The sequence below is a fragment of the Achroia grisella genome, unplaced genomic scaffold (genome assembly GCF_030625045.1).
Source record: "Achroia grisella isolate CSIRO2021 unplaced genomic scaffold, CSIRO_AGI_Agris_v1 utg874, whole genome shotgun sequence".
Classification (NCBI taxonomy): Eukaryota; Metazoa; Arthropoda; class Insecta; order Lepidoptera; family Pyralidae; genus Achroia; species Achroia grisella.
This window is the reverse complement of record NW_026713051.1, coordinates 4,626,839-4,640,136: the sequence shown is the minus strand read 5'-3', so window position 1 is coordinate 4,640,136 and position 13,298 is coordinate 4,626,839. Positions and strand designations below refer to the sequence as shown.

Genomic DNA, 13,298 nt, shown 5'->3' with positions numbered 1-13,298 from the left:
ACGCGTATGTTTCTTCACTGAGCTCTAAAATCCATGTACGTACGTACAATGCTTTTTTATATATGTTAATAAAGCGCATACAACGGTGCACTCCGAGCGCGTAGGCTGTTGCAAGTTCCTTGCCGATGGCATGCGTACGATAAACGAAAATTTTGTGCGCGGCAAGACTTCATTCGCGGATCAGCGCTGGCCGTGAGCGGTCGGTGCATACGTTGTCAGTTTACTGCGATATAAAACTTTTCGACATTAGCCAAGTAAAGTACCCGTCGTCATGAGGCTCCGCGGGGCCCCCTTGACGGCCTGCCTGTTTCTCCTCCTCTCCGTATACTTGGAGGTAAGGCTAGTTTTTAAATTTTTTCCGCGCGCTTCAGAAAATAAGTTACAAAAAAGTTTTTAACAGAAGGCGCGATCGACTTTTGTTTTTTATTTTATTGGACTTAACCGTCGTTTAACTGGCTTCACAGGATCCTGTTAATAATTTATTGTTAAAAAAATAATTATTAGTTACAAAAATGCTTGTTCTGTACTGTTTTAACAAATTGTAATTGAATTTTAAACTTTGAGGTGCTCTTCAATTCATTTGTGTAATGTGTTTTTTAATAATTTTTAACAGGAATCTGTGAAACTGAACTTTTGTTAATATAGTTACGTTATAGACATATCACTACTAAAACGGGTCCAGTAAAGTTTGAAACTTCAATATTGTTGCTCATTGTTTTTTCAGTTAATAAGTTAGACGGAAGAATTTTTACCCGAACAGAAGAAAAGAAGAGCAGTTAAAAATATGTATCTATCATTTATTTATGGACGTAATTTTAGGAATAATTAATGAAATGGGAGTCTTATCTTATCTAATTTTAGATAAATTAATGTCACAGATAAGTTATAAAAAAAAGATAAATTAAAATTAAAAAATAGTTATTAATTATAATAGTGTTAGACATAGCATTGTGCATTAATTTTAATGCAAAAAAGAGCTGTATAAGGTATAGTCACGTATTGTGTAGGTACCTATAAGTATATTATATGTCATAGTTTTTTATTAAATTTTATTTAAACAATAATATACAATTCCTTTATACCTAATATAATTAATATGTAATTAAATAATTTTTTATATAATTATTATCATATTATAATTACCACTATTATTATGTATATATAAACGTTGTTAGTGAACCAATATAAATTATATTTGTTCACAAAAATAATTAATATTCTATCTGAATCCTTATTAAATTTATATAAATATTAATTTATATAAATTTAATAAGGACTAATACATTTTACTATGTTTAGGACCTAATAAATTTAATTTGACGACTTAGTAGCATTTCTAATTAATAAAAATAAAAAATATTTACCGTTATAATAGTTAGTTTTCACGAATCACGAAATAAAAAGAATACACAGAACAACAGTCCAACTTTGATAAATTTGAAAAAAAAGTCGATTCCTTTGTCATGATATATTTTGATTTATTGACCAATATGAAATGTGAAATTTGATCATATCTGAAAAATACATTTATATACATAAATGTATATATACAATATATATATCATATGTACATACTTTACTATTAGATGACATTCCATACCAACAAAAATAAAAAAAACCTTCAAATAAACTAATAACAAAAAAAAAAATGATTTGCTTATAAAACTTATATATGTAATATCGAGAAATTACTTTCAACTATTAGTAAAATTTACATATAAATAATAAAACACGATAACATCAATATTTAATTATCTTTTAAGGAAATTAAACATTACTATTTTGTATCTAACGGTAACATTATAACTTTGAAAAATAGATTTTTTTTTAAATTTACGTAAAAAAAAACGTTAATTGAATAAAGAAATAATTATCAGACACATATTATAAACCATAACAATAACAAACAAGCATCCGTCTGGCCGGATGGCCATTGGTTACCATCGTATGTCGTGCACATACTTATCTCGAGTGACAGAATTGTAACAGTAACAAGTAAATGATAATACAAACTCATGAAATGAATGTAATCATTTTATACCGCATTGCTTCCGATGGTCCTGGGTTCAATTCCTCTCATGATAGAAACATTTACTTATATTCATGAGTATAATTGTTTGAATCGGTCTGGGTAAAAAAAATATCTAAATCAGTCTAGTACCAATAAAACATAGCTTGGGATTAGATTACGCTGAGATATTATTATAATTAAAATTAATTTATTATTAATTTTAATTATAATAATATCTAAGTATTATATATTATAGCAAATACTAATGTTGCCCGCGATTTCGTCTGCTTCTTGTGAGACAAAACAAGCCTATGTCCGTTCTAGTCAGGCAATATATCAAAACGTTAAATTTCATTAAAATCTCTCAGCCAATAGTAAAAACAGATAGACATAATTCCGAATTTAGACTATTGGTATTGATATCCTTTATGGTAAATTAAAATTACTTCAAATATTCACAAGGCACATACCTAATATGATTGAGTAACGAATCACAGCGCACTCTCCTGCGCAGAGCTAACAGTGACATCTAACGTTACGTTACGTTCAAATTAATTAGAGCTTATCTTATGCTAAATAACTGGTAAAAAAATCAAAGGTATTAGTAGTCGTATTTAAAAAATAAAAAGTAGGTATAATAACAAGAACAATACGAATTATCAAACTTATGATTACAAATGATGATTGTATCTGTTTTAAATACGATGCGGTCAATACTTATAGGTACAATTAGTAAAGATCACGGGATATTACTACTTTTCTTTTAATATTAAAAAGAAAATTTAGTTTACTCATGATTATAGCGGTAGAAACACTGCCAAAATATCGGGAACTCAATAAAAATAAAACGAGTAAGATCCCGTGGTTTCTACTAATGTTACTATTATCGTCCGAAAACTGAAGCCGCGACCATCGAATATAAGGTGGCGTGCAAAATTACTAGACCACCGAGGCTGTCGGGTACATAAAATTATGTAACTTACTCATTTGATACAAAAGGAACTGGCTTATTTAGTTAGGCGATTTAAATTTGCCACTCAAAGACATATCTTTCCAGTTATTTTAGTTATAAACCAAATAATTGAACCGACGAAGACTATGCAAAGAGGCGTCTGCGTCTTGATCCTATTTCAGTAGCCAAGCAGATTGCTTTTGTAAGCTGTATATTACTTGAAGAATGCAATAAGGCAGTCAAATTAAATAAGAGGAACATCATCTTAGTTCTCCTAAATGTTAGCAAATGATTGGTATCACAGGTATCACATGATGTTTATAATGCTGTTTATGTATATAGACGATGGTTAACACATACCACAGGGAATACGCTAGTTTGTTTGCTATTCCATTACATAAAAAAACATTTTTTTATAAAATTATTTTAGACAGGAGTCGATCTTTTGACGCTTGTCTGCTTTAGTCCTTCCGTGGGTTTAGAGTGTCTTCTGCGATAACTTCTATTTACGGCCTGGCTGTAACGGCAAAATGTGGCCAACAGAGCTTGAAAAAAAAAATGAAATTTCTAAGGACTCCATCAGAAAGTGTGTCATTATAAATAAAAGTAATGTTTAAAAAATAAAAATCCAAAAAATTGTATAATTTTCGGCACCTCCTCGGTTCTTTAAAATTATGTAGTATCCAAAATATCATTTCGTAATGATTTTTAAACGTATATTTATAATAAAAATATATTTCATTCCTTACTGTTCATGATTATTTCTCTCTGTAGTTAAAGCTATAATAATTTTCAAATGCATCATTTGCTTGAATTGCTCCGTGCTTAAAACCAAAATACTTACCGATATGAGGAATTTCAAATAGCAAACATCCGGGAGCCAAAGCCTAGAATAACCAGACAGTTAATCGAAAAAAAAAGGGTTTGCCCAGGAATCGAAGCGGACCTTGTTTACACAATGTAAGCCAACTGTGAAGGACGTAAGATAAGATTATTATTTGTAAATAGTCTATTTTCATTGCTAACCACTTCATATTATTATACAAATGTATATTTTATAAATATGAATAAATATAAAAATGAATCATAATATGTGTTGCTAAGCGCACACTTAGATAACGTTTGCATTAGTTTTGATATTTTTTTTCAAAATATGTCTTGGAAGTTTGAGGAAGGCGATTATGAAGAAACCAATGGGGAAAAAATTGCCCTGTATAACGTTAAAACGAGATTTGACTTTTCAAAGTAATCTTTGTTATCAATTAAAACATTTTATAGAAGTAGGTATAAAGCAGAATTTGGTTAGAAGAGTAGAAGGGGGTAGAATGGTCTAAATTGAAATAGAATAGAATAGTTTGGAGTCATCCTCAAAAGTAGCACGAATGTCTCATCCTGTTCCGTCCATACCACGTTATAACACAAGTACACGACATCGTCCTCGTCGGCGAAGATAATGACCTCCACCATACCATCAAGCGCAAATAACCGGGCGCCTGCGCGCGTCGCAAAATTCCCATAGTTTGAGCCGAGGTCCGAACTCCTAGCGGTGCCGTCAGACTAAAGTTATATCCGTCAGGTAGGACTTGGCCTTCAGCCGCTTCATAACTTCCTCGGCATTTTGTAGTGCGGGTTTGTACTCGCCCCCTATCGTTCGGTGAAGCTGTAAAGTTGCGGCTAACATGATTAGAACAGTTAATAGATATCGAGGAGGTGGTATTATCAATGATGTCGATGTATCTGCGCCCGGCTACTTTATATATAGCGGGTCGACCGCTTGGAGGTTGACCTGACATATTAAATGTGATGGGGGTGGGACTATAGAAAATAGAGGGTAAAAAATGTAAGATGTATAATTGTATATTCTTATTTGTCTACTAGCTGTTCCCGCGACATCGTCCGTGTGGAATTTAACTTTATTTTTCTAAAGTTACTCCTTATTACATCAGCTACCTGCCAAAAAAAGTGCCTTCAAAATCGGTCCAGCCATTTCAGAGATTAGCAGGAACAAACAGACAGATAGACAAAAATTGTAAAAAAATGTTATTTTGGTGTATGTACCGTATTTATATTTATATGCATGTAGTAAAAACGGGTATTTCAATATTACAAACAGACACTCCAATTTTATATATATGTATAGATGATCTTAGACTAACTGTCAATGTCGCAGTGAACGTAATTAAAATAAATTGACTAGCTGTGATGGCGGCAAATTTCATCCGCGTGAAATTTATACGTTTTATTCTGATTTATATGTTATATTTTTGTAAAGTTTTATTAAAATCCGTTTTGTAGTTTTTGCACGAAAGCGTAACAAATATCCATCCATCTACACACCCACAATCAGAATCTGTAATAAAATATATAAAAATCCTCTTTCAAAAATTTTATTACTAAGGTAATAAATTACTATTTTTATACATACTCTTTAATAAATTCTATATATAGATTTTAATATACATCAATTATTCTAAGTATGTTACAATAAATACTAAAAGGAAAGTATGATAAAAATAAGAGGCTCTTAATAATGAATATGTCTAAAATTGTTTAGTAGATTATTTATACAATTTTCAAGTCCCTTTTATATATTATGTCCTCGATGGGATACACTTGTAAGAAATATATGTATTTACGAATGCAAATTTAATTTATCGTGATATTTCCATCGCTTTAAGGCAATTATAACTTATAGCTTTATTGTTAAATAACTTTCATGGCTGGCTGCAGCGATTCATGTGTAATTTATTCCTATAGTTACATGTTTCATTTGACTCAATTTTTATTTTACCTGGTTTTCCATTACCTAGCGTCCCATTTCCGCAAACTATAAATTCTTCTCAATAGTAGTCCCCTTAATAACTGTCTGGACTTATTCATATGTGCCGGTTAACCGAAAAAAAATAGGTGGCAACACCGTCGCTTGGAAAAATCAGTTACATGAAAAGTATTTAAGGGTGTTTGTCTTGCAAGTTCGTACTGCTTTTACTGGACTTCGTCTACGGTGACTTCTTTCAAATAAAAAAAAAGCCGGTTTTTTCATTACATTAATAGGTACATCAAATGATGTTTTCTATCATTTGCAGATATTTGTCTTTAATTGTATTTGTCTGTGGAATGATTGCTTAGTAAGTTGCATGAAATTATTAATTAGTAGTAATAGTGAATTTATATTATACGTATTTTAATTTAACGCTGGTTTATACAAGAACTGTATTGTTTAGATGTTTGTTGATGACATCAAGTCAATATTACAACGTTAGGTTAGGCCATGCAATTTCAATGTAGATTCACACAATCTAACCATGGGTGTTAGAATGTCAGGTATACAATCAATCGGATACAATGCAATCCAATTACAGTTTGGCCATGTCACTTATTGTCATCAGCTCCAATATAATTATAAACCAATGAAGACGTCAATAAAGTTGATATTACAATAACAACATCAAGGAGAAAAGATTTCAGGGTAGTTTTTGTTCTTATTATCACATATTAGCTTGTGATTTCGCTTGCTTTTTTCAGAAAAGTAGCAGCCTAAGTTTTACAAATACAATTTTATTAATATTTGTCCATTTGTTTAATTAAATATCTCCTTTGGAAAGTATACACTATATCCTGAGGAGATAAAATCCATCGCTTCTAAGAATATCTTCAATTCTTTTCCTTTACCGGTCTAGGTAGCGAAATATGAATAAGGGCATGCACAATAGATCTATAGAGGTCGCAGTGTTACAGGTCACCTAAATAAAAAAGCAAAGACTCGTTCAGCCGTTTAGTCTTAATAAGATATGAAGAATATATATATTATAGTCACATTAATAATATCAAGAATTATAAGCTGTAGTGTAGGATGAGATACAACTATATTAGATGGAGCGACGATATATGTAGGGTAGCGGGAACAAAAGGAACAGGATTGTGACTTGGGAGACGCCTATGTCCACCCCTACTGGTGGACATAGGCAGTGGGCTAATGATGTTAAAGACGATTAATTGTTGTTAATATACATAGGTATCTATCTACAGGTATTAATGTAAAAGTTATAACTAAGAATAAAAAAAAAAATTCACCATCTTATTTTTCTAAAAAAATATGTATATTTCATATAAAACAGTAATATCTGTATCGGTAGATAAATACGATAAAAATGTATGTCAGATTTTTGAAAACGACATATTTAGATAATTATTTCTTATTAACTACTCGTTTAGTTGATAATTCTAAGCCATTTTTAACTATCAGAGTAAACTAAAATTATCAGTATAGTATCGATGTAGACTAGTTCGTTGTATGGTGAGATACAGGTAATTCAATAATATTTTATCATTAACCTGAGTGTATGATAAGAACACGACTGTTATTCTAATGTATGTTGGATAGTGCATCCGTCTGCGCTAAAGGTATACTGGAAGACCACTATGGTGATATTTGATTAAGATGAGGTGAACTGAACTTTATCCAGCTTTAAGATTCTCAACTTGAGAATTGGGTGTATGACCAATGTTTTACCTTAACTTTGCAATTTTTGGCCGCATCTCTTTTTTTTACTGTAGATCTTTCATTGTTCAGAAATGTTATCACATAAATATTGAACATACTAGTTTATTATGCACACATATCGCCGTTCAGTATCGTAGAGGGGACGAGATATGCCAATAACATAAAATGAAATCGTAACTTTAATCTCGTGCGAAGAAGTAAAATTATTGTATTAAAGAAATCGTAACTTTAATCTCGTTCGAAGAGGGAAAATGATTGTATTAAAGAAATCGTAACTTTAATCTCGTGCGAAGAAGTAAAATGACTGTATTAAAGAAATCGTAACTTTAATCTCGTTCGAAGAGGGAAAATGATTGTATTAAAGAAATCGTAACTTTAATCTCGTGCGAAGAAGTAAAATGATTGTATTAAAGAAATCGTAACTTTAATCTCGTGCGAAGAAGTAAAATGATTGTATTAAAGAAATCGTAACTTTAATCTCGTGCGAAGAAGTAAAATGATTGTATTAAAGAAATCGTAACTTTAATCTCGTGCGAAGAAGTAAAATGATTGTATTAAAGAAATCGTAACTTTAATCTCGTGCGAAGAAGTAAAATGATTGTATTAAAGAAATCGTAACTTTAATCTCGTGCGAAGAGGGAAAATGATTGTATTAAAGAAATCGTAACTTTAATCTCGTGCGAAGAAGTAAAATGATTGTATTAAAGAAATCGTAACTTTAATCTCGTGCGAAGAAGTAAAATGATTGTATTAAAGAAATCGTAACTTTAATCTCGTGCGAAGAGGGAAAATGATTGTATTAAAGAAATCGTAACTTTAATCTCGTGCGAAGAAGTAAAATGATTGTATTAAAGAAATCGTAACTTTAATCTCGTGCGAAGAAGTAAAATGATTGTATTAAAGAAATCGTAACTTTAATCTCGTGCGAAGAAGTAAAATTATTGTATTTTGGATTAATTTGGCTTTCTAACCTCAACATCGTATCTTTACCGACTTGTTTTGTTCAGAATCTTGAATAAGGGTGAAGATAAGAGAAGGAGGAAGATGCCCTCATGAAGGAGATCTCGTACCGAAGATCTAGAATATACTGATAGAGTTAGTTAGGTAATTGTCTTTATCCTTTAATTATAATGATTCCATCCCATGTTGAAATAGAATCAGGAATTAAGTACGATCAGAACATGATGCGTGGAGTTTAACTTGGTAGGGAAATATCAAACAACATATTCGCTACTAAAAATCCTCTTCCTGGCAGGTGTGAATGTGCAAATGATACTAGTTTCTGAATAGTTTACGTAGGGATTGATTTGGCAACTGACTATTTGAGCCCTTCTGTCTAGTCGAGTTTGCGCTTAATCACCGGCTTTATGTTAAATCCTGTCCGTGGAATCGCAGTCAGATGTGGCAATACTGTTAAATAGTATAATCGGGTTACGCTCGTACTATGTTGAGGTAATACCTAAAAATAAATTCTATATTCTCCGTACTCTATAATTTCGGTGTACCCAGTATCTCATTCTTCAACTGAAAAACGTCTTAATATAATAGTAATATATCAAGGCAGTTTACACATTACCCTCTAGTTCCAAAATAATTAGAGCTCATTTAATGGGTACTAGACAACTGATACATACATAGATGTTTCTTTTAAATACATGCATAGTATATACATTTAGAGAACACTCAGAATAAACAATTACACTCATTAATACAAATGTTTGTGAAGTGCGAAGAATCGAACTCGCGACCATTGGAAGAAAGACGGTGTGAAAGACCACCGAGGGCGTATTACAAAATAGGCAAGGTGCATGGAGGACAAATTAGGTGAGACAGATTTGCACAAAGTCTGTCTCGGCAAAACTATGGAGATACACATTGAAAGTACTTTTTTCGGATTTACGTTTTTCTACATAGTATAGTGGTATATAATATTATATATTAGTATTTTTTTTATTCTTTTGTTAATTGTGGTCAGAATTAACAAAATATGGTGTCATAAAAAGTCCATAAGTACGTGTCCTGTTAAATGTTTGAGAGTTCTTTTAAATTTTAAAAGTAACTTAATATCACGTACATTGTGCAATTCGCAACACGAAATACATATTTTCAGCGCAGAATTATGGGAAATATTTAATTCAATACGCATGTTTCCAAATTCCATATTTAAAAACAATGTTTAGTATTTTACACAAAATAATTTGATATTTGTGAATTCTCTTATAACATTACTAGTTTAATTTCTACAATAGGCTTGGTTATTTTGGGAATATATTATTAAATGTAAAATATAGTAATATACTATTACAATTAAATTATAGTAAATTCATAACAATATGATGTGTAATTCCCATGAGCGTATTATTTTTACTTTGTTACAGATATTTAGGCACCTGTTGTTTGGATGTATTTGTTACTCAAATTAGATTTCAACGGCTAGACATATAGTAATAATAGTTATTTATTTCAAGCTTATTTTCGCCCCTTTTGTTAGTGATACAATTTTAGTTAATAAAGACATATATTACACACATACATATATATATATATATATATATATATAAATAGTATAAACATATTTTATTTCTGTATAAATAAAATAAAAATAAACTAAAATATATGAAGCTGTGCGTTAAATAAATAATATTTAAATTGACACATAAGTTATCTATAATTAAATTTAAAGAGACAATGCTGTGATATAAAACTCGCACGATTCTAAATTATTGAAGAAAATATTATACATATAATAATTATATTTTAGCTAATGCGCTTTGCGCGTCTTTGATTATTTTATAAATCTGGAATAATGTGACAAAACATTCTAAATGGATTTGTAAGTTTTGTTCTATTAAAATGCGGATAATATTTTCGCATTTCTGCTATTCATGAAAATCCATATATTTAATACACGTAGGGGTTATATTGATTACCACTGCTTTTATTCAGCTTTCATATAGTTACTAACCCTCAACTATATTTCTGTATATCAATGATAACATATATAACATAATTAAAAAGGTTGTACATTCACGTTTGAAAAAGTGGGCAAGTATTAGTCTGCTTTCCGGCTGCACATTATTATGCTTGAACTAAAGTATTTATCAAAAAAATTACAAGTTAGATAATATTAAATAATCGAGTAAGCAAACCTACATCACTAGAGCATATTGTAACGTGACATTTATGCAATAGTTACTACCGAAGTTCCTAGATGCAAATATTCAGAATTTGAACTATTTCCCGATAAACAGCGCTAAATTTCTGTCAAATTCATACAAGCTGTATGAGCGATGCGTGAATTTTGGCCAATGATGAAACTCTGTTAAACCGTGTTGGTCAATAATTTCAAATATTTAATAGAGGTGTTGTAGTTTGGGCATAACAATGCACTTCATTACATAGTGGCATATTCTGCAAAACAATTTCTAGGTTTCACAGGAATATATTAGAATATGTATACAGACGTAAAAGAGCATATCCGAGAATAGTACAAGTAAGTTAAAAGTAGGGAATATATAATATCTGAAGTAGACATACTATACGTGGTCTTACTAAAATTATACTTAATACTAAGAAATACAATTTTCGCTGAAAATACAGTAAGCAGTATACCAATAGTTTATTTCAGTACTATTTTTTGATATCACCTACTTTATTAATAAGTTATTTAAAAATATAGTATACTAAAAGTTAAAAAGAAATTACTAATTTCTTATTTTGGGGTTTTATAGATTTCCTTAGTTTATATTTAACAAGAACTATATGAAAATTATTATCCCAATAACTTCAGTCGAAACTTAAAAAAAACAAACATACCCTTTTTCCGAATGTCACGATTTTACTGTTTTATTCTATGTAGCGAGTAGGAAAAAAGTTGTCTATTACTATTTATCTATTGCTTATTAATTTTATAAAAGGTTTGTCATACATAATAGTAGTAGATAGTTAGATAAGCAAATAAACCGACAAAGGTGAGAGAACGTAACATGTGGACTTTACAACTATGTTTACATATAATATCTACAATTTTCAAATAATTATGTAGTATAGATTTATTATAAAGCTGAGTCTCCAAATAAATCTAAAACAGATTTACTTTCAAACAATTATCATGCAATATGTCCTCTGCTCTGCCCGAGAAAAAATATTTGTATTACACTACTACAAATACATAGTCAAATTAAATATTATCTTTTATTGTTACACATAATATGTTTTCACTCAAGAACCCAATTCACTCATATCAAAATGTAAAGGAAGTGTTTCTTGAGAGACAAGGACGATAATCAATAAAGCACTTCGCATGTTATGCTGCAGAATAAAAATCTGTTGTCTAAATAATTATTTCATAAATTTAATAAGTTAGAAGAGAAAAGAGAATAGTTTCACATGTACAGAATTCACAATATCCATGTATTACTCTCATTTTTAAAAATACAATCTTGTATTCATATTTGTAATTATAGTAGGTAATGTAGTATATAGGTATTTAACTAGCATCTTTAAATACTATCACTATAAATTAAATAATCTATCAATTACATTATAATAAATTAGAAATGATAATTTTCCTAAAACATCTTAACATCTCATACATTTTCAATAAATATACGTAAGTATATAAATCTTTTTATTTACTTAAAATATTTATGTAGAGATAATAATTATATTAAATAGGTTTTTCTACAGTGTGTTGCTCTACTCACCTGTAGTAGGCCTCGCATTTTGCACTTTTATTTAGGTCGACGTCTAGTGGTTATCTTAATATTAAAAAATCATCTTATTTAATATCAAATTTATTGATTATATAAAGGTTATTATATTGTATATAATATAATGCCAATAAAATACAGAAATACGGAAATGACAAGATGGGATAAGAGCATAAAGAATCCAAACAATATAAGCATAAGGAAAGAGAGATAAATTATGCGTTATTTATACAGTGTAGAAGTACAAGGAGAGATAAAAATTATACGGCTAATGATACAAGATGATATAAGATAATGCTCGCGATATGTAAGAGGCCACATAGGAAAAAGGCAATCGCATATTATTTAAAAAATATAGTAGAATTCAATTATACCTTTAAAAAGAAGTATATATATATTATCACAAAAATTAAATTATTAGTACACCTTATATACTTTGAAAAAATACTTTTTAAATTATTAAATAAGTATATTAATAATTTCTTTTTTATTATTTACACGATAATATTACTTTATCGCTATCAAGTTACCTAATGTGTGAAGGGACTCGAAAGCCTAACTTACACATCTTGGAGACAACTCAATTTATTGTCTTGACAACGGTGAACTTCCTAAAAGCTTCGATTTTCCACAATATAGGACCTGAATTGGGAAGGTGCTCTAATGCCAACAATCGTCTACCATCTTCGAGCTCTGATAAGCATGTGCCCCTATTTTATAATAAAAATTCATAATAACAAGCGCAAGGTGTATTGTACTTTTTAAAACTGTTCAGTTTTTGGGTTAAGGGCTTTTCACATTTTATTAATCATCAATGTGTTTTTCCTAATTTGGAATACATGTCTTAAAATTTTACTTATAAGGAGGTACCTATTCACGTTAAGATAAGAATAGCCCTAGCATAAAAAAAAATCAGTAGTACAACAGATGGTTAGGTATTCATTAAAATTGTGACTTTACCCGACTACCGATTTTTAGCCAATCAGATTTGAACGTCAATAAATATACACCTATAATTTCAATTATACTTACTTTATTTTAGAAATTTTAGTTTTAGTCTGTATATTAAATTAAAATATAGTTTATATAGAAAATAAAATTTATAGTCCTCTAAAACCA

At 29.8% G+C, this 13,298-nt stretch overlaps 1 protein-coding gene across 1 annotated transcript in view; it reads left to right on the top strand.

Moving 5' to 3' along the window:
• Positions 1-264: 264 nt before the first annotated feature.
• Positions 265-13,298, top strand: part of LOC131853112 (basement membrane-specific heparan sulfate proteoglycan core protein-like) — a 237,222-nt gene continuing 224,188 nt past the window's right edge. The window contains exon 1 of the mRNA XM_059203927.1: positions 265-334. Coding sequence (XP_059059910.1) covers positions 272-334 — 63 coding nt within the window. The 5' untranslated portion in view covers positions 265-271. The remainder of the gene's footprint in view (positions 335-13,298) is intronic.